Here is a 20,588-nt window from a genome sequence, read left to right as displayed (position 1 = left end):
GGAGAGAAGGGGAAGGCAGGGGTAAGAGTGGTAACAGAGAGACAGTAAGGCAGAATAAGTGTAGAACTCTCTTTTCCACCTTGATTTGTCCCATTTAAGAGCTATTTATGTTTGTTTGAGTTCGTCTTGAGGTTGGCTCAAGGATGTTCGACTGAATCAAAGGCTACAGTCCAATCCTCTACGTTTCTCCCGAAGTGTGCACTTGTACACTTCCCTCGTGGATTTAAAAGGAATGGACTGGTGTGAGGAATATGGTGAAAACTCCCTCCAGCCATGGTTGCACCAATCCAATGTTTTTAAATGCATGAGTGGGAGGGAACAAGTGCTCACTTTTGGAAAAGGGTAGAGAATCAGCAAGCTTAGCCTCTTACCTCAGCCAAAGGTTTTGTTTACAATTCTCCCTCTTTATGTTGACTTTTTCATCAGGAACTGATTGTGCCTGTCAGTTACAGCTTGAGTAGCCTCAAACAACCCGACTGATTTCACCTCAGTGCTTATGGGGATTCTCCCTATGTAGGGAGACATGCTTTACTCACAGCTACAGATACATGTCACGGTGCTGTACTATAAGTCTGGCAGAACATGGCAATGTCCCAAATGGCACTCCCTGTATAGTACACTTTTTACCAGACACATATGGGACCTGGTCAAATGTAGTGCAGTAAATAAGAAATAGGGTGCCATTTTGGACAAATCTTTGTATCTCATAGAACAAAAAACAACCAGCTTATTCCAGAACCAATCATTTTAATCGTCAACAGTAAAAGGTTTATTAGTGTTAAATGTATATTTAGTTCATTCATTATTTTACTGAAGTAGTATCCTAGTTAATGTGTTGTTGGTGAATGTCCAGAGACAGTGTGTTGTTGGTGAATGTCCAGAGACAGTGTGTTGTTGGTGAATGTCCAGAGACAGTGTGTTGTTGGTGAATGACCAGAGACAGTGTGTTGTTGGTGAATGTCCAGAGACAGTGTGTTGTTGGTGAATGTCCAGAGACAGTGTGTTGTTGGTGAATGTCCAGAGACAGTGTGTTGTTGGTGAATGTCCAGAGACAGTGTGTTGTTGGTGAATGTCCAGAGACAGTGTGTTGTTGGTGAATGACCAGAGACAGTGTGTTGTTGGTGAATGTCCAGAGACAGTGTGTTGTTGGTGAATGTCCAGAGACAGTGTGTTGTTGGTGAATGTCCAGAGACAGTGTGTTGTTGATGAATGTCCAGAGACAGTGTGTTGTTGGTGAATGTCCAGAGACAGTGTGTTGTTGGTGAATGTCCAGAGACAGTGTGTTGTTGGTGAATGACCAGAGACAGTGTGTTGTTGGTGAATGTCCAGAGACAGTGTGTTGTTGATGAATGTCCAGAGGCAGTGTGTTGTTGGTGAATGTCCAGAGACAGTGTGTTGTTGGTGAATGTCCAGAGACAGTGTGTTGTTGGTGAATGTCCAGAGACAGTGTGTTGTTGGTGAATGTCCAGAGACAGTGTGTTGTTGGTGAATGTCCAGAGACAGTGTGTTGTTGGTGAATGTCCAGAGACAGTGTGTTGTTGGTGAATGTCCAGAGGCAGTGTGTTGTTGGTGAATGTCCAGAGACAGTGTGTTGTTGGTGAATGTCCAGAGACAGTGTGTTGTTGGTGAATGTCCAGAGACAGTGTGTTGTTGGTGAATGTCCAGAGACAGTGTGTTGTTGGTGAATGTCCAGAGACAGTGTGTTGTTGGTGAATGTCCAGAGACAGTGTGTTGTTGATGAATGTCCAGAGGCAGTGTGTTGTTGGTGAATGTCCAGAGACAGTGTGTTGTTGGTGAATGTCCAGAGACAGTGTGTTGTTGGTGAATGTCCAGAGACAGTGTGTTGTTGGTGAATGTCCAGAGACAGTGTGTTGTTGGTGAATGTCCAGAGACAGTGTGTTGTTGGTGAATGTCCAGAGACAGTGTGTTGTTGGTGAATGTCCAGAGACAGTGTGTTGTTGGTGAATGTCTAGAGACAGTGTGTTGTTGGTGAATGTCCAGAGACAGTGTGTTGTTGGTGAATGTCCAGAGACAGTGTGTTGTTGGTGAATGTCCAGAGACAGTGTGTTGTTGGTGAATGTCCAGAGACAGTGTGTTGTTGGTGAATGACCAGAGACAGTGTGTTGTTGGTGAATGTCCAGAGACAGTGTGTTGGTTAAGACAGAGATTCAATCCAAGGTGCATGGAAAACAGTCACGCTGCACATGACTTTTAAAGGTCATTTATGTTTGAGACAAAATTTGCAGCATTTACTGTGAATACAATATCTGCAACCATCTGTGAAATGGCTTTGAATTAAATGGCATATTGTGGATGGTGCAGTGTGATGTCAACGACACACCTTTGATTGAATACCAGCCTTTGTGTGTCCAGGCAGACAGAGTTACAGTGGGATGTACTAAACTATACAGGACCACAATGGGATATACACTATCAACATCCTGGATTAACCCACTACCGTTATAACAAGACCAATGACATTGAGTAAATCTGAGATCTCTTTTGTGGTTTATTAGGATACAATAATCAGCTTTTGATGTTAATCAAATGAAAACGGTCAGTTTTCTTCTTTATTTTCCAGTTACCTTCTTTATCCAATCTTTGTACTTGCAGACATCCATGATGATTGCCGCTGCCGAACATTCTTCACCATTGTCCTCAGCGATGAAGACACCATAGAGCTGGTTCTTATACACCACACCTGCTCCAGAGTCACTTCTACAGGTTTCCACTCCGGCACGTTGTGCACAGAAGATGTCTTGATGGGACTTTGCCACGGAGGCGTCACATTTCATAACATCCACCTCTGCACAATGTAGGACTCTGGTGGTGGCAGCATCAGGTGCCTCAGCAGCAGGGTCCTCAGCATCAGTTACCCCAGCGTCAGGTGCAGCAGGTGTAGTGGCATCATAGCCTGCAATCTGAACTGTTTGGAACTCTTCTGGTTTAGATGTCTTCCCCCGAAGTTTGGCCAAAAATTGTGTACAATCACCAAGAGGGATTGGATCAACCCCAGGACCTGGAATAGCTCCCGGAACAGGAGTTGGTAACTGCAGTAGCATGATGTCATGGGTTTTTCCTTTCTTATCTTTATGTATCATCTTCTGTTTGATTTCTACTTGAGGTTTCACAGGGCCGGGATGTCCACCTACTTCTGCATACATCTTCCATTCTGGTCCAGCAGGCCAACAGCGAGCGGCGGTTAGAAGCCACCTGTTGGTGATCAGAGAGCTGCCACAGAGCTTTTCCAATCCGTTCGTTGTAGTTTTAGCTGTCAAACGGACATGGTATCGCCTTTCAGTGGGACTGCATGTGTTTCCCCCGACCACTCTCTTCTGAATGTCGCCCAACGTGGTCTCGGCCAACATCAGGGAGAGTATCAGAACACCGCTCAGGATCTTCATGGTCTTCATGACCGCTGTACTTTCCAGAGGAAACATCTGTGTTTTTAAACATGTTCTGGCCCCGTATCTCAGAACATATCCACCAACCAGTGTCCAGCATGCTAATCAACTTCATTTGATTGTCTGATTCTTTGGTACCGTGACTTTACATATGTAAAATTGAATTATTTGAATGAATCCATAAAGGGGTGTCCAGGTAGCCCAGAGGTTAGAGAGACATGCCTGTTACCCGGTCGGTGTTCCAAAATCTAACTCTGATAGGGTGCTTGTAAGGTGTGTGTGTGTGTGTGTGTGTGTGTGTGTGTGTGTGTGTGTGTGTGTGTGTGTGTGTGTGTGTGTGTGTGTGTGTGTGTGTGTGTGTGTGTGTGTGTGTGGGGGGTGGGGGGGGGGGGGGGGGGGGGGGGGTTATTTAACCGCTAAACTGCTCCAAGGGGCCACAACTTAGCTGACCCTGCCTTCCAAATCCTTAGTGTGTGTGTTTGTGTGTGTGTGTGTGTGTGTGTGTGTGTGTGTGTGTGTGTGTGTGTGTGTGTGTGTGTGCGTGTGCATGTGCGTGTGTGTGTGTGTGTGTTTCCTGGGGGATTGCAAAATAAACTCAATAATAAGCTACCTGTAAAAGAACATAATTGTAGTTATACTCAACTGCATCCCTAAATCCTAACTCTATCCAATTATGAGAGTGACATGAAAAGGGAAAACATGCCAGTTATAGCCAGTGACGTCCTACTAATTGGGCCCAGAGCTCCCCCCCAGTCAGGACAAATGCTCAGGAAAACCTTGGGGACGTAGTCATGATGCATAACCAGACATATAGTATGTGGAAGAACAAAAAGATGAACAGAATAATGTGTATACGGCCTGAGACTAATCAATTCCCCCCTGGGGAAGTTCAATTCAGTTGGTGTCTTCAGTGCCATAGAAATTTGGCTTGTCACCAAAAGCACTCACAAACTTCAACAGATGCACAATCGAGAGCATCCTGTCGGGCTGTATCACCGCTTGGTACGGCAACTACTCCGACCACAACCGTAAGACTCTCCAGAGGGTAGTGAGGTCTGCACAACGCATCACCGGGGGCAAACTACCTGCCCTCCAGGACACCTACAGCACCCGATGTCACAGGAAGGCCATAAAGATCATCAAGGACAACAACCACCCGAGCCACTGCCTGTTCACCCCTCTATCATCCAGAAGGCGAGGTCAGTACAGGTGCATCAAAGCAGGGACAGAGAGACTGAAAAACAGCTTCTATCTCAAGGCCATCAGACTGTTAAACAGCCACCACTAACATTGAGTGGCTGCTGCCAACACACTGACTCAACTCCAGCCACTTTAATAATGGGAATTGATGGAAATTGATGTAAAATATATCACTAGCCACTTTAAACAATGCTACTTAATATAATGTTTACATACCCTACATTACTCATCTCATATGTATATGTATATACTGTACTCTATATCATCTACTGCATCTTTATGTAATACATGTATCACTAGCCACTTTAAACTATGCCACTTTGTTTACATACTCATCTCATATGTATATACTGTACTCGATACCATCGACTGCATCTTGCCTATGCCGTTCTGTACCATCACTCATTCATATATCTTCATGTACATATTCTTTATCCCTTTACACTTGTGTGTATAAGGTAGTCGTTTTGGAATTGTTAGGTTAGATTACTTGTTGGTTATTACTGCATTGTCGGAACTAGAAGCACAAGCATTTCGCTACACTCACATTAACATCTGCTAACCATGTGTATGTGACAAATACATTTGATTTGATTTAGCCTTCTTGGCTTTTTGTCTGGCTGTTTGTATGCAAATGATCTCTCTGAGGAATAGTTGTGCCGAAGTCTCCAACGCACACTAAATGTTTACGACAGGAGAGGTTTTGCATTGTACCGCAGAGGTGTAACTGAACTATGCTGGTGAATTTGAGCTATTGAGTCTCATCATACTACGTCTATTCAACTCTTTGGACTTTATACCTTCTTATCAAAACCGCCTCAGGGAGCAAACCAGATTAAAAAAACTCCACTCTATGCTATCATTCTATATCACATTTCAGTTGGTATATGAATATTGCTTCAACTTCCACTGAACTTTACATGTGACTATAAAATAATCTGTTTGACTAAAGGGGCATAACGGCATATGGCTCCACTAGGAAAGTGAATCTATGCAAACTTTTGACAGTTGACACCAAACATCAGTATGTGACCATCGATGTTGAAGTCTGTAAATGTAACTGCCAGGATCAAATTGTGGATGTCTCGCATGTCGCGCCAGCATCTTCACCATTAGACCAAGAGCCAGTAGGAGTAAATCCCCTCGGTCTGAAGGGTGACATTTTGGGAAAACAAGTCTCAGGCAGAGCTGTACTCGTCACGAGAGCGTGAATACAAATCGTGTCCACTACATAAAGGTATGAAACATAATACCTGTGGCAGTATGTGAAGAGGTGTGCTGCCATTGACTAGAAATAGGCTCTCAGTTTCTACTACAGAGGCTCATGACACAGGGGTACATTTCAAAACAAAATTTATTTTACTGTCGATAAAGTTACACCCTAAATGATGTGTTTAAGAATTCAGCTTAAATGTTCAGCAAATCAAACTTGCAAACACATCTACATGCACTCTCCGTAGAAAACTCTCTGACCATATGTAACGGATGTGAAACGGCTAGCTTAGTTAGCGGTGCGCGCCCGGGTATGGGCGAGGAGACGGTCTAAAGTTATACTGTTACACATAGTCACCCAGACTCTCAACTCTGCCTGACTCTATTTCCCTGCAAAGAGCTGAGGTACTCTGGGGATGGGCTCACCATTGTTTACCAGTCACTCTGCCCCCCACATGTTCACACCTCTGCTTCTAGAACACTGCCTGGGCAAGTCTCCTGTCCTGACCAGAGTGAACCAACCGTAGTCAGCTAATCAAAGACCCTATCTGGGGTAGGAGAACCCCAACTCCTTCTCAGAACCCTCAGTGGTCTCTAAGAGTGCAGGTTGAGGACATCTCTGTAAACCCCTGCACTCCACGGCAACTTACCAACTGGACGTTTCCTGCATGGTCGGGCATCTTCCTAGACTTTCCCAAACATCACTGTTGTGCTTGGATAACCATGAAAGTGGACTTTGGTTGGTCAGGGGTCTTTACATGTTTCAGTATTCAGCCCAGACACGACAGCCTGGACCCAATGTTAACATATGACTTAAGATGGCCGTCATGTTTGTATATTGCATAACTCCAGATGGCTACCCCCATGACCTTGTTATTGTTGACCTAGCCACATTACATGCTAGCTCTAGGATAGCTGCTACTTGCTATACCAATCCACAGCTTGTGGCCTACTAGCCTAGCGTGCTAACCTACCACCGTTGTCTATTCTAGTTGGCCCTGTGTAGGGTACTACGCTAGACTAGTGTTCTCTTGTCTTCTCTTGTAGACACACTATCGCCATTCACAATGCATCAATACTTATTCTACTACCACGTGTGTTTGTGTCAGTCTGGAGCGTGGCAATAAATGTATGTTCTGTACATCTGTGTTCTACTGGTCATTATCTGTCCTCTTACCGGACTGTTTTACCTACATTTTAACCAGCATCTCTTTTAGAGACCACCGCCAATTGGTGGCACCATTTCTCGCGCTCAGTCCTTGTCCCAGAGTGAGGGGAAAAAAATAGAGGTAGATAGAGGGCCCTTCTTTGCATATGCACCATGATGGCTTCTGTGACAGCACCATTGAGGGATTTCTCCATTTTAAAGTAGTCCATTTCTTCTTTGTCTACTTTTATGGCCACGTGATCTCTCACTCTTTTCCGCTGAGTGAGGGAAAACTACCAGCTGATAAGTGTGGTGGCTGTTTTGGGTGGCTAGAGACATTCTTATCTAGTCTATGGAGGTCAGCTGTGATCACTTGCAAGCCAGCGGGCGCATTCAAATCAAATCAAATTGTATTTGTCCCATGCGCTGAATACAACAGGTGGCTGGAGTCTTTGACAATTTTTAGGCCCTTCCTCTGACACCGCCTAGTATAGAAGTCATGGATGGCAGGAAGCTTGGCCCCAGTGATGTACTGGGCCGTACGCACTATTTATTTTTTATTTATTTACCCGCTATTTTACCAGGTAAGTTGACTGAGAACAAGTTCTCATTTGCAGCAACGACCTGGGGTTGGAGGTTGGAGCCCGAGCAGTTGCCATACCAGGCAGTGATGCAACCAGCTCTCGATGGTGCAGCTGTAGAACCTTTTGAGGATCTGAGGACCCATGCCAAATCTTTTCAGTCTCCCGAGGGGGAATAGGTTTTGTTGTTCCCTCTTCACGACTGACTTGGTGTGCTTGGACCATGTTAGTTTGTTGGTGATGTGGACACTAAGGAACTTGAAGCTCGCAACCTGCTCCACTACAGCCCTGTCGATGAGAATGGGTGCGTGCTCGGTCCTCCTTTTCCTGTAGTCCATAATCATCTCTTTTGTCTTGATAACGTTAAGAGAGAGGTTGTTCTGACAACACACGTTGAATAAATTCCAGGCTGACTACATGGTTTATGGCGCTGGTGAGGGTGTGGATGATTGGTGTCTACCCCTCAGGGCGCCACAATTCTGAATACAACTTTAAACATATCAACTTCCTTATTTGTCCTAGTTATTTTGGAAGTTCTAATGGAGTATGTAGCGTGGTATTACTAATATAAGAATAAATACACGAAGGGGAGGGAATGAATGCACACTTCTGGAGAAACGTAGACTATTTGAATAAGGCCAAAACGTAGCCTCTTAATTATTAGTTGACCTCATTTTTGTTGACTTGTTCATCAGGAATTGACTGTCTCTGTCGGTTACAGAGTGGCCTCATACAACCTGAACCAGTCACAAACTGCCAAACTATTCCAGAACCAATCATTTTCATAGTCAACAGTAATATGCTTATTATAACAGTTGACATACTGTATGTGTTAGTTACTGTAACTATGGTGTTCATCAGAAATGTAGTGGTGTTGTACTAGAGGTCAGCTGTATGTATGACTCCCCCTGGTGGCCCTCAGGGAAATGCACATCCCAACCAACAGTAACGTCAGATCAGTGGTCACCAACCTTTTCTGGGTCAAGATCACTTTCGGAGTCAAAATGCTGAGATCCACCACTCTGATTGTTTATTAACTTGACTTAAGAAATGTACGCCTATGCAACATGAACCAATTAAAAACAGTACTGTAGCAGTGAGGTTGTGCAGTAAGCTAGATGCTCAATACATTATCACTGCATACTGGCTATGCTTGAATTTACTTTGTTGTTCGGGACATTTTTTAAAATTATATTTCAAAATATGAGGTAGGCTATATGATCACACCGGTAATAGATCCATTGTTGTATTACTTGTGAGGCACAGCTGAGAGAGCATACATTTAAATCATTTGCTTTTTATTTTACTGGGTTGATGGAGCCTGCATCTGATGGTCAGTCTCAGCGGAGGGAGAGAGCAGCAGACTGATGGTCAGTCTCAGCGGAGGGAGAGAGCAGCAGACTGAGGGTCAGTCTCAGTGGAGGGAGAGAGCAGCAGACTGAGGGTCAATCTCAGTGGAGGGAGAGAGCAGCAGACTGAGGGTCAGTCTCAGCAGAGGGAGAGAGCAGCAGACTGAGGATCAGTCTCAGTGGAGGGAGAGAGCAGCAGACTGAGGGTCAGTCTCAGTGGAGGGAGAGAGCAGCAGACTGAGGGTCAGTCTCAGCGGAGCGAGAGAGCAGTAGACTGAGGGTCAGTCTCAGCGGAGGGAGAGAGCAGCAGACTGAGGGTCAGTCTCAGCAGAGGGAGAGAGCAACAGACTGAGAGTCAGTCTCAGCGGAGGGAGAGAGCAGCAGACTGAGGGTCAGTCTCAGCAGAGGGAGAGAGCAGCAGACTGAGAGTCAGTCTCAACGGAGGGAGAGAGCAGCAGACTGAGGGTCAGTCTCAACGGTGGGAGAGAGCAGCAGACTGAGGGTCAGTCTCAACGGAGGGAGAGAGCAGCAGACTGAGGGTCCATCTCTCAACAGCCCTCCGCTCTCCCTTTCCTCCACTGACACTGACCAAAAAGGAACACCATCTTCCAGCTGATGGCAAAACTCCAGTCGCACCGTATTATTCTGCCTCATGCACCAATTCATGTTGTTACTCCTATGAACAGAGAAAGTGAAATATTCCTTGATATTAAAAAAGACCCAAGCCGCTAACAATAACAACAACGCAGGCCTATAGATACACTTTCCTACTCAATGATTACTGCTGCAGTGCTTGTTGTAGGGCTGAGTGGAAATATGAAGAACAGTGCTGACAGAAGAACAGTGCTGACAGAAGAACAGTGTTGACAGAAGAACAGTGCTGACAGAAGAACAGTGCTGACAGAAGAACAGTGCTGACAGAAGAACAGTGTTGACAGAAGAACAGTGTTGACAGAAGAACAGTGTTGAAAGAAGAACAGTGCTGACAGAAGAACAGTGCTGACAGAACAACAGTGCTGACAGAAGAACAGTGTTGACAGAAGAACCGTGTTGACAGTGCTGAGTAAGAACTTAAACATGAACTCACTCATAAAAACAGCAGGTCTTTGCTGTATTCGTTGACAGTCTCTCTCTAGTCAAGGTTTTAAACGCTTTGAAATCTCACAGTATCAATTTTGCCATAGCATTATTTTATGCCTGCTACTTTACTGCAGACTCGGTCATCTGAGCAATCTGATTGGCCAGCGGTGTCATAGTTCACTTGATTTCCTCTCCAGGCCCACCGGGAAGACAGAGTTTGTACCTTCAGACACATGAAATGGCAACAGTTTGCCTACCCGGCGCGCAGGGCAGCTGAATTGGCTGCACCTGCCACTAAGGCTTTATCGTTGGGTTTTTTACAGAAATGTTTGGCGATCGACTAGAAATGCCTTGGAGATCGACAAGTCAAAACATTAAGAACACCTGCTCTTTCCATGACGTAGACTGACCAGGTGAATCCAGGTGACAGCTATGATCCCTTATTGATGTTACTTGTTAAAGCCACTTCAATCAGTGTAGATGAAGGGGAGGAGAAATGTTAAAGAAGGATTTAAAAGCCTTGACACAATTGAGACATGGATTGTGTATGTGTGCCATTCAGAGGGTGAATGGGTAAGGCAAGATATGAAGTCCCTTTGAACGTGCTATGGTAGTAGGTGCCAGGTGCACCGGCTTGTGTCAAGAACTGCAACGCTGCTGGGTTTTTCGTGCAGCACAGTTTCCCGTGTGCATCATGAATGGTCCACCCCCCAAAGGACAGTGTCGTGACTTTACTTTCATTAATCTAATGACTGTTATTTATATAATCAACTAACCACGTTTAACTGTTAATCATGTAACAATTATCTCATTAGGAATTTGGGGCACCACGAGAGCGGTTGCTTAAAGAGTTACCATCTCCCGAATGAAACTTTAAAGGTCTTTGCCTATCACATCCATAAAACAGTCAACGTGTTAATCATAAACTTGTATCATATCATCATTCTGAACAGTCGTAAACTCCTACATCTGCAAAAATCACATCCATAAAACAGTCAATGTATTAATCATAACTTTGCATCATATCATCATTCTGAACAGTCGTAACCTCCTGCATCTGCAAAATCCCCAGCCTTACTTATGAATCAGTACGACACAAATTGGTTTAATTACTTATTTACTAGCTAACTAAATGGTAACACAGGATAAACATACACACTTAATATTAGAAACAGAACCCTAGCGGACTGACACAATATTGAGGCTTGTTCCAAAAGTGATGTGGAGGGTGAGCGAGAGAGAGACAGAGACATAATACTTTGGTACATTTAGAAATGACTCTCACAGTAATCAGATACTTTGCACACGAACCGCCACCCGTTTGGAGTAAGAAATCATGACTGTATTTACCTGTAAATGTCCTGGTTCTTGGTGTTTTTCTGTCCGAGCCAGGCCTTCTTGGAAAGGGGGTTGTGCCATTGTGCTGCATGCTTGTCAGGCTCTGATTTTCCAAAAGGAGTCCCCACCCATCTCTTATACTGTTATTCTTCCATTCGCTCTGGGAGATGCTTCTTTGAAGATAGGCTAGCCAGCCGTGTCAATGGTTCCCAGTGGGGGGATGAGAGTAGTAGAATACGATGGTTTGAAAAGAGTAGTAGAATGGTCCCACTTGAATTAGCTTTTCTAGATACTTTACAGCTAATTAGCCGTACCAGTGATTGTCCGGGAGGTGACTTCATCGTCTCTACCTCGTGTTGAGATTTCAGAGTTCAAACCACATCGGACATGAGCTGCAGCTACAAGCCTCTCTGGTCTGACATGTTCATTCTTAATCCCTGAATTTGGAGAGGGAGACTCATGATCTCCCCTCCTTTAATTTACAACAGGGTGTGAATGACAACAGTTCCTCTCTCAATTAAAAAAATGTGTCCAACACTCGCCCTCGATGATCACCAAGCCTCGGTATGAAATAGAACCTTGTCATGCTCTGATCCCATATCTCCACATAGTTTTGCGAGCAGGCGGTGCAGTGGATGTGTTTTGATGTAGTTTTCAGTCAAAGTTACCTGCTGCAGTGTATGTCCGAGATCTGTGCTCAGCTCTTTTAGCGCCTGTTGCTCTCGGTGTATCATAACATGCGTCCGGAGGGAGAAACATTCATAACTAGAGTGCAGAGTCCTGTCCGCCGTCCCGCCTTAGACGGAGCCCATCTGTGAAACACCGCACCATTCGAACCCATATGGAATCTGTTATTCGTCAATATAGCCACACAGTACAGTGAACATTCCCTGTGCACTTTGATGCTCGGGAATCGTGAGACAGAACAATAGATTTGAATAATTTTCATTTAAATTGTTAAGATTAACCACATTATAATGATTTCGAGATACAGAGCCAATATTAAAATACATGTTTTGTATATATATACAAAACATGGCCACACCCCCTAGTTTGGGAACCGCTGGGTTAGCATGTCATCATTATTCACAAAATATTTATGATTATCTGTAATCATGGTAGCATCCACATTCATGTAAAAGTGTTCAGAAAAAGATGATATTCTTATTTACAATTAAAGTTACTCCAACACTACATTATATACCATTCATTTCATTATTGCCAAAGAAAGGCAAAAATATGGTACTCATGAGTACGCTGCATAGGGATGGGAGAAGCTGTGGCCAGGAACATCAAAAACCAGGAATCATAATGATTACAATGCCACAAAAGGAGGGGAGGACAATTTAGACAAGCTGGTGACTGGGTACAACTGCAACAGAAGAACCCTACGCTGGTCACTTGTGATATTCTTCAACATCTTAGACATCTCAACACGTTTGTCATCTGGATGGCGTTGAACCCAGATTGGAACAGAGGGAAGCTCCAGATGAGATGACTCTATCTCGAGGAGCTGGGCAAGGCATTGGTAAGACCTCAAATCCATAGGAGTGTTAGGTTCTAAATGAACCTATTAAAACTCACAGATGCTTAATAAAGCTCAAACCAAGTTTAATCACCCATTGGGTCGATACAGCTGCATAAGACAAAAGACATATTCACAATAGTGGTAATATATATACCCTAATTTGGGTACAGTTTCCTCCGCTCTAAATGTTACATCTCTATTGCTAGGCAAGAAGTTAAGTGATACGGTCAATAAACTGTTCCTTCTCCCTTAATGTGACCTGACCAGACCTCGACCCCTTTTCTCACTAATCCACTGCTCTCCACCCTTATCATTGCCTGCCAACGTGATCGTTTTCCCTGCACTCATTACATTCCATGCGTAATTACATTAACCATATGCATTCCTCCTACAGATAACCATTAACTTCTGGTGTAGACCCTACACTATGTCACCCCTTATGTCTCTAGTATAACTAATGATTAATACTATTTAAAGTTTAGAAATCCAAACCCATCAGTAGGCAACATATCCCAAGGACCCCAGCTTCTGTAGCCACCGCGAGGAAGATTCAGGAAGAGGATGCTGATGTCCCAATCCGCACGACCCACAGAACCAACAACTGCAATATCGGAAGTAAGTGTGAGTGATGTTGTTGCATGTGTGTGTGTCTGACTCTCCTACCTTGGCCTGCTGTTACTATATATGTGAGTGAATGAGTGAGATGTTATTAAAATTCCTGAACTAAGTATTTTCATCATTCTTAATTGCAGCCGGTAGCAACAACTGGCTCCCCTGTGGCACAGTGGTATAAGGCACTGCATGTCAGTGCTAGAGGTGTCAATACAGACCCTGGTTCGATCCCGGGCCGTATCACAACCAGCTGTCATCGGGTGTCCCATAGGGTGGCGCACAGTTGTCCGGGTTAGGGGAGGGTTTGGCCGTGGTAAGCCGTCATTGTTAAACAATTTGTTCTTAATTGAGTAGTTAAATAAAGGTAAAAAAAATATATAAAATAACAAGAAGCCCTGTGATGTGTGTGGACCCAAGAAAGACTGGAAGACACAGTACACATGCATCAAGTGCAACACACACAGTTAAACTCTATCCCTCATGTGATGTGTAGACTGGCCTTAATTGTGTTCAATGGGCCTCATTTAACATTTCCATAAAATACTGTATGTAAAGTTTGTTCAGTTCATAATATGAAGAGAAACTATAGATCTACTGGCAAATCCTTTTTAATCCTTGTCATATTTTTGACTTGATTCATGATGATGACTGCTAGCTTAGATTTTGAAAGTATGACATGAACAGTCCAATCAAAGCTACTGTAGATATAATGTGATTTGACGCCATTCTATCTGTGGCCAATGACCTTGAGCCTTCTTGGATGGGCATTTCTAATGTAACTCAATGGCAGCACTGAAGGGGCTTGAATTTTAGAGCTCTGCCCTTAGACTTGGCTGTGACGTACTGTCCCCATGAGTGACAGAACACTGAGCTAATCATGGAGCAACTAGAGAACATTACCAACACCTACGATCTATATTTTCTGCTGGCTGCCCCACCACCACAGAAGGCACTGAGCTAGGCTGGTAGCCTAGTGGTTAGAGCATTGGACTAGTAACTGAAAGTTTGCAAGATCAAATCCCTGAGCTGACAAGGTGCAAATCTGTTGTTCTGCCCCTGAACAAGGCAGTTAACCCACTGTTCTGAGGCCGTTATTGAAAATAAGAAATAGTTCTTAACTGACTTGCCTAGTTAAATAAATGTTAAATAAATAAATAGGCTGAAACACTTGCATTTTGGAGCTGCCTTACTCAAGAAAGCAAAATGTTTGTATGCAGCTTTATTAAAACCTCTACGGGATCGGTGTCCTCCTGTGGGACGGTTGAGCTAATGTGATTAGCATGAGGTTGTAAGTAACAAGAACATTTCCCTGGACATAGACATGTCTTATACGGGTAGAAAGCTTAAAGTCTTGTTAATCTAACTGCACTGTCCAATTTACAGTAGCTATTACAGTGAAAATATACCATGTTATTGTTTGAGGAGAGTGCACAACAACAACAAAAAATGTATCAAGGCAACTGGTTTGATGCATTCACCTCTGAAGGTAAATAATGTACTTACATTCAGTAATCTTGCTCTGATTTGTCTTCCTGAGGGTCCCAGAGATAAATGTAGCATAGTTTTGTTTGATAAAATCCATTTTTATATTAAAATGCAGGAACTGGGTTCTACAGTTTGAACCCCTGCTGTGTCTGCCACCCCCCATCTAGATGTGTGAAGGTTAGTGTTTTTTCTGTAGGGAAGCTAATTATGCATAATTTATGATGTTCCTGGGAGTGTGTAATCTTAAATGTCTTATCACCATATAATTGTTGTAAGTTCTCTATAGTTATGTACTTGCAAATGTATCAATTGACCAATTGGGCACATTTGAGCAGACTTGATACAACATTGTGAACAGTAAAACAATGGTTCATTGGATCAGTCCAAAACTGCACATACATAGCTGCCATCTAGTGGCCAAAATCTAAATTGCGCCTAGACTCCTAAGTGATATAATGGCCTTTCACTTGCGTTTCAAAGATGATGGAACAAAAAAAATGATAGAAAACGCATGTTTTATTATTTTTATTATATTTACGAGATCTAATGTGTTATATTCTCCTACATTCATTTCACATTTCCACAACATTCAAAGTGTTTCCTTTCAAGTGATATCAACAATATGCATATCCTTGCTTCAGGTCCTGAGCTTTTTTTTGTCATTTTAAGTGAAATTTAAATTGAAAAAAAGGTTCTGATCCATAAGAGGTATTTAGGCTATGTCAGCCATATCAGCAAGGTTTTTTTTAAAGGAAGTAAATGAGGCTGAATGAACTGTTTCACTGCCAGACAAGGCTCTTCTGATGGCCAGGTGTAGCAGTGGTAAGATGTTGGGACTGCTGTTGGGACAGCTTCATGTAGGCTCTAACAGTTTATGGGCACCGTTTGTCACCGTTATAGTGCAATTCATGTATTGTTTAGTATCGTGTTGCGTAGTCGCTTTGCTGGCATGCATAACACCTTTTATTTATTTTTTTGCCCAACCAAGATGAACATGCTAAAATCGCCACTGAGTGTATGTGTGATTTAAAAAAACGACTCTCTCTCTTTCTCTCTCTCTCTCTCTCTCGCTCTTCCTCCCTCTCTGTCGCACACACACACACACACACACACACACACACATACACACACGCCCTGACCCCACTGACCATCCTGTTTTATCTCGGCATCGCAGCAGCCCCGTTAAACCGGAGACTGGTTACTTAGATACCCTACCGGAATAGTGCTAGTGCGCCTTGGGCGCGCTGAAATGTGGCAAATCTCAGTTCAGACAATCAGTTGATATGATCTTTATTCAGTGATATTGAACGTTATTATCTAATTCACTGATAATGATTATTACTGTTACTTTGTTATAGCCAACATTATGTTCATGTTGTTGCTATCGTCCGTCGTTTTGTATCTGGGAAATTCGGGAAAGCCAAACAAGACCAACATTTGAAGAAGCGTAAGTTGATTTTTCGTACAATTATTTGAATTTGTGGACGTAGATCATAAGGAATTCGATACGAAATGGATACATCACAGTAGGCTAGTCATTGATCAATAATATTCTGTCATTTTATATTTAACAGTATAGATAACCTATTGTAGCCTAAAAAGTTTGTAATTGTATGTTTTATTTTCTTTCTCTGATGTTTGTTTATATGCGTGCGCATATAAAGAGCTATACTGCATGGTTCTCATGTTTATAGTTGGTTCCCATACAGTAAATACAAGTGTTCTTGCAGGGCGTTTATGTATGCTTACCTCATAACAAATGCAATAAGCATCTCATCATCATCTTAATCACATCATCATTTTGAATCACCCTCCACGTCTTTAGACGTGTTGGTCCCTGATATAATAGCATACAGAGTTCAGTCAGGCAGACAATGACTGATTGGCCCAAATCATAGCCCTGCAATCTACACAGTCAGCCAGTCCAACAGAGCCAGACAGCCAGCCAATTAGACAGTCAACCAGTAAAACAGTTAGCAAGTCAGGCTGTCAGTCAGCCAGTAAGTTAGCCAGCCAGTCAGCAAGTTAGTCAGTCAGAAACACAACCAAAACAAACAAGTTTGTTGAGTCATATGCTTGATGTAGTCTTTGCGTGCAAGGAATACGGGACCAAATACTCAACTTTTGACTAAATGTAATACACTACAAGTGAATTAGTCCAAATAATTATGACACCTTCAAATGGGGAGACTGTTACATAAAAGTGCTTTCATTTCTAAATGGTAAAACGGACATACCTACTGTATGTATAAAAATACCCTCAAATATAAGGTTACCTACTGTTACCTCAAGAGCAACATTTGAGCTCAAATCCAAAATGCTGGAGAATACCCAAATTAAAAGTTTTAGCTTCACGGTCCAAATAAATACATATAGGGGAGTGCATCTGAGATACATAGTCTACTCTCTCTCTCCCTCTCGCTCTCTCTCTCGCGCGCACACGCGCCGTGACCCCATTGAACATATTGGTTTATCTCGTTATATCTGCAGCCCCGTTAAACCGGGGACTGGTTACTTAGATACCCGACCAAGATGCTGCTCGTGCGCCGTACGCGGGTTGAAATGTAGCAAATCTTAGTTCAGACAATCAGTTAATATGGTCGTTCTTCAGTGACATTGAAAGTCATTATGTAATTCACCAATACTTATTATTATTGCTTCTTTGTTGTAACCTACATTTTGTTGATGTGTTTGATCTCGTCAGTATTTTTGCAACTGGAAAAGTCGGGATAGCCAAACAAGACTATCGTAAGAATTTAAAGAAAGGTGAGTTGTTTTTTCGTTGTGGACTTGTGGACTAATTCGATACGAAATTGATACATCACAGTAGGCTATAGTCATTGATCAATAATATTCGGTCATTTTATATTTAACAATATAGATAGCCTAATGTTGACTAAAAAGTCTGTCATTTTATGTTTCATTTTCTTTCTGTGATGTTTGTCAAAGCATCGAGCTGCTCATGTAAAGAGCTACAGTATACTGCATGGTTCTCATGTTTATAGTTGGTTCCCATACAGTAAATACAAGTGTTCTTGCAGGGCGTTTGTTTATGTCTGCTTACCTCATAACAAATGCAATAAGCATCTCATCATCATCTTAATCACATCATCATTTTGAATCACCCCCTCTTCCTCCTCCTCACCCCTCCCATAACATCTCTAAAGTATAGCGTCTAAAACATCATTGTGTTGGTCCCTGATATAATAACATACAGAGTTCAGCCAGGCAGACAATGACTGATTGGCACAAATCACAGCCCTGCAATCCACACAGTCAGTCAGACAGTCAATCAGTCAACCAGCCAGTCAGTCAGACAGTTAGCCAGTCAGCTAGTCAGACAGACAGACAGTCATTCAGTCATTCAGCCATCCAGCCAGCCAGCCAACCTGTCACTCACTCACTCACTCACTCACTCACTCACTCACTCACTCACTCACTCACTCACTCACTCACTCACTCACTCACTCACTGGGAGAATCTCAACTGCATACTCCTCGCATGGTCTTTCCTCTCTCCTCACCTCCTTCTCAAAACCTATTGGAGGAGAAGGTCAGAGGGGAGGAACTTCTGACTTTCTCATCCAATGGGTTTTGAGAAGGATGTGAGGCGAGAGGAGAGAGGACGTGAGGGAAATGCTATTGAGATTCTCCAACTCATTCAGGGTGCTTTTCCACTGAGACTTACCCCCACAGCAGTGGGCCGCCAGTGTTTTACGTTCATGTAAGCTCTACCCCCAAGCCATAAGCCTGCTGAACAATTAGTCAATTGGCCATCAGACTATTTACATTGACACCCCCTCCCCTTCATTTGTTTTGTACACTGCTGCTACTCACTGTTTGTTATCTATGCATAGTCACTTCACCCCTTCCTACACCCCTACACCCCTACCTACACCCCTACCGACACCCCTACCTATATTGCCTCATTATTGTTATTTTATTGTGCTACTTTTTATAATTATTTACTGTTTATTTATTGTTTCTTTGTGACATGGTGTTAAAGCCCACCGTCAGCCGTTGTTAAAAAATATATATATATTTAACTTTTATTTAACTAGGCAAGTCAGTTAAGAACAAATTCTTATTTACAATGACGGCCTACACTGGCCAAACCCGGACGACCCTGGGCCAATTGTGCGCCACCCTATGGGACTCCCAATCATGTTATGTAAATGAAGCTGAAGAGTACCCAGGGCCTTGGCTCCAAGTTAGAGCAGGTCAGCCGGAGCCGTGGCCCAGTGAGACACGGGTGCCGGCCTGCGTAGATGGAAACAGAAAAGTCTGAGCCTATTTGGTGAAACACCAGGATAAATCCTCAATGGAAACTTGGCATCTAAAATTTGTCACTAAAGCACCTTATACCACCCACCACTGCGACTTGTATGCTCTAGTCGGCTGGCCCTCGCTACATATTCGTCGCCAGACCCACTGGCTCCAGGTCATCTACAAGTCCATGCTAGGTAAAGCTCCGCCTTATCTCAGTTCACTGGTTACGATGGCAACACCCATCCGTAGCACGCGCTCCAGCAGGTGTATCTCACTGATCATCCCTAAAGCCAACACCTCATTTGGCCGCCTTTCGTTCCAGTTCTCTGCTGCCTGTGATTGGAACGAATTGCAAAAATCGCTGAAGTTGGAGACTTTTATCTCCCTCACCAACTTCAAACATCTGCTATCTGAGCAGCTAACCGATCGCTGCAGCTGTACATAGTCTATTGGTAAATAGCCCACCCATTTTCACCTACCTCATCCCCATACTGTTTTTATTTATTTATTTTTCTGCTCTTTTGCACACCAATATCTCTACCTTTACATAACCATCTGATCATTTATCACTCCAGTGTTAATCTGCATGATTGTAATTATTTGCCTACCTTCTCATGCCTTTTGCACACAATGTATATATAGACTCCCCTTTTTTCTACTGTGTTATTGACTTGTTAATTGTTTACTCCATGTGTAACTCTGTGTTGTCTGTTCACACTGCTATGCCTTATCTTGGCCAGGTCGCAGTTGCAAATGAGAACTTGTTCTCAACTAGCCTACCTGGTTAAATAAAGGTGAAATAAAAATAAAATAAAAATAAAAATCAGTCAGCCAACCGCTCACTCACTCAATCACTCTCTCAATCAGCCAGCCAGGCAGTCAGCCAGTCAGTCAGTCAGTGTCCCTCCTCTTCCCATTCATCTACATTAGTACACATCTGTTCCTATACAGACTGAGTGCTCAGAGAGAGATGAGATGTGGTAATACACACGCCGCCGCCACTCTCCTTCACTACAATTAGCAGTTCTGTTCTCTCTTTCTCTCTCTCTCTCCATCATTTATTCTGTCACTATCTCTCTCTTTTACCTCCCACCCCCTCCTCTATATATTTTCTCTCTCTAGCTCCCTCTTGTTCTTTCCCTCCCTCCCTCCCTCCCTCCCTCCCTCCCTCCCTCCCTCCCTCCCTCTTTCTTTCTTTCTTTCTTTCTCTCAATCTCTCAATCTCTCCCTCCTTTCTCCCTGTCTCTCCCCCTTTCTCTCTCTTTCTCTCAATCTCCCTCCTTTCTCCCCATCTCTCCACCCTTTCTTTCTCTCTCTTTCTCTCTCTCTTTCTCTCAATCTCTCCCTCCTTTCTTCCCGTCTCTCCACCCTTTCTCTCTCTCTT

The 20,588-nt window shown here is 43.3% G+C and overlaps 1 protein-coding gene across 1 annotated transcript; it reads right to left on the bottom strand.

Annotated features, from left to right (window-relative positions):
• Positions 1 to 2,556: 2,556 nt before the first annotated feature.
• Positions 2,557 to 3,440, bottom strand: LOC139423754 (kallikrein-8-like). Its single transcript, XM_071175382.1, has one exon. It carries the CDS (start codon positions 3,438 to 3,440, stop codon positions 2,571 to 2,573), a length of 870 nt encoding a protein of 289 aa, XP_071031483.1. The 3' UTR covers positions 2,557 to 2,570.
• Positions 3,441 to 20,588: the final 17,148 nt, after the last annotated feature.

This window comes from Oncorhynchus clarkii, chromosome 13, assembly GCF_045791955.1.
Source record: "Oncorhynchus clarkii lewisi isolate Uvic-CL-2024 chromosome 13, UVic_Ocla_1.0, whole genome shotgun sequence".
In the NCBI taxonomy this organism is placed as follows: domain Eukaryota; kingdom Metazoa; phylum Chordata; class Actinopteri; order Salmoniformes; family Salmonidae; genus Oncorhynchus; species Oncorhynchus clarkii.
The sequence above is the reverse complement of the archived record's forward strand: the minus strand, read 5'-3'. Positions and strand labels throughout refer to the sequence as shown.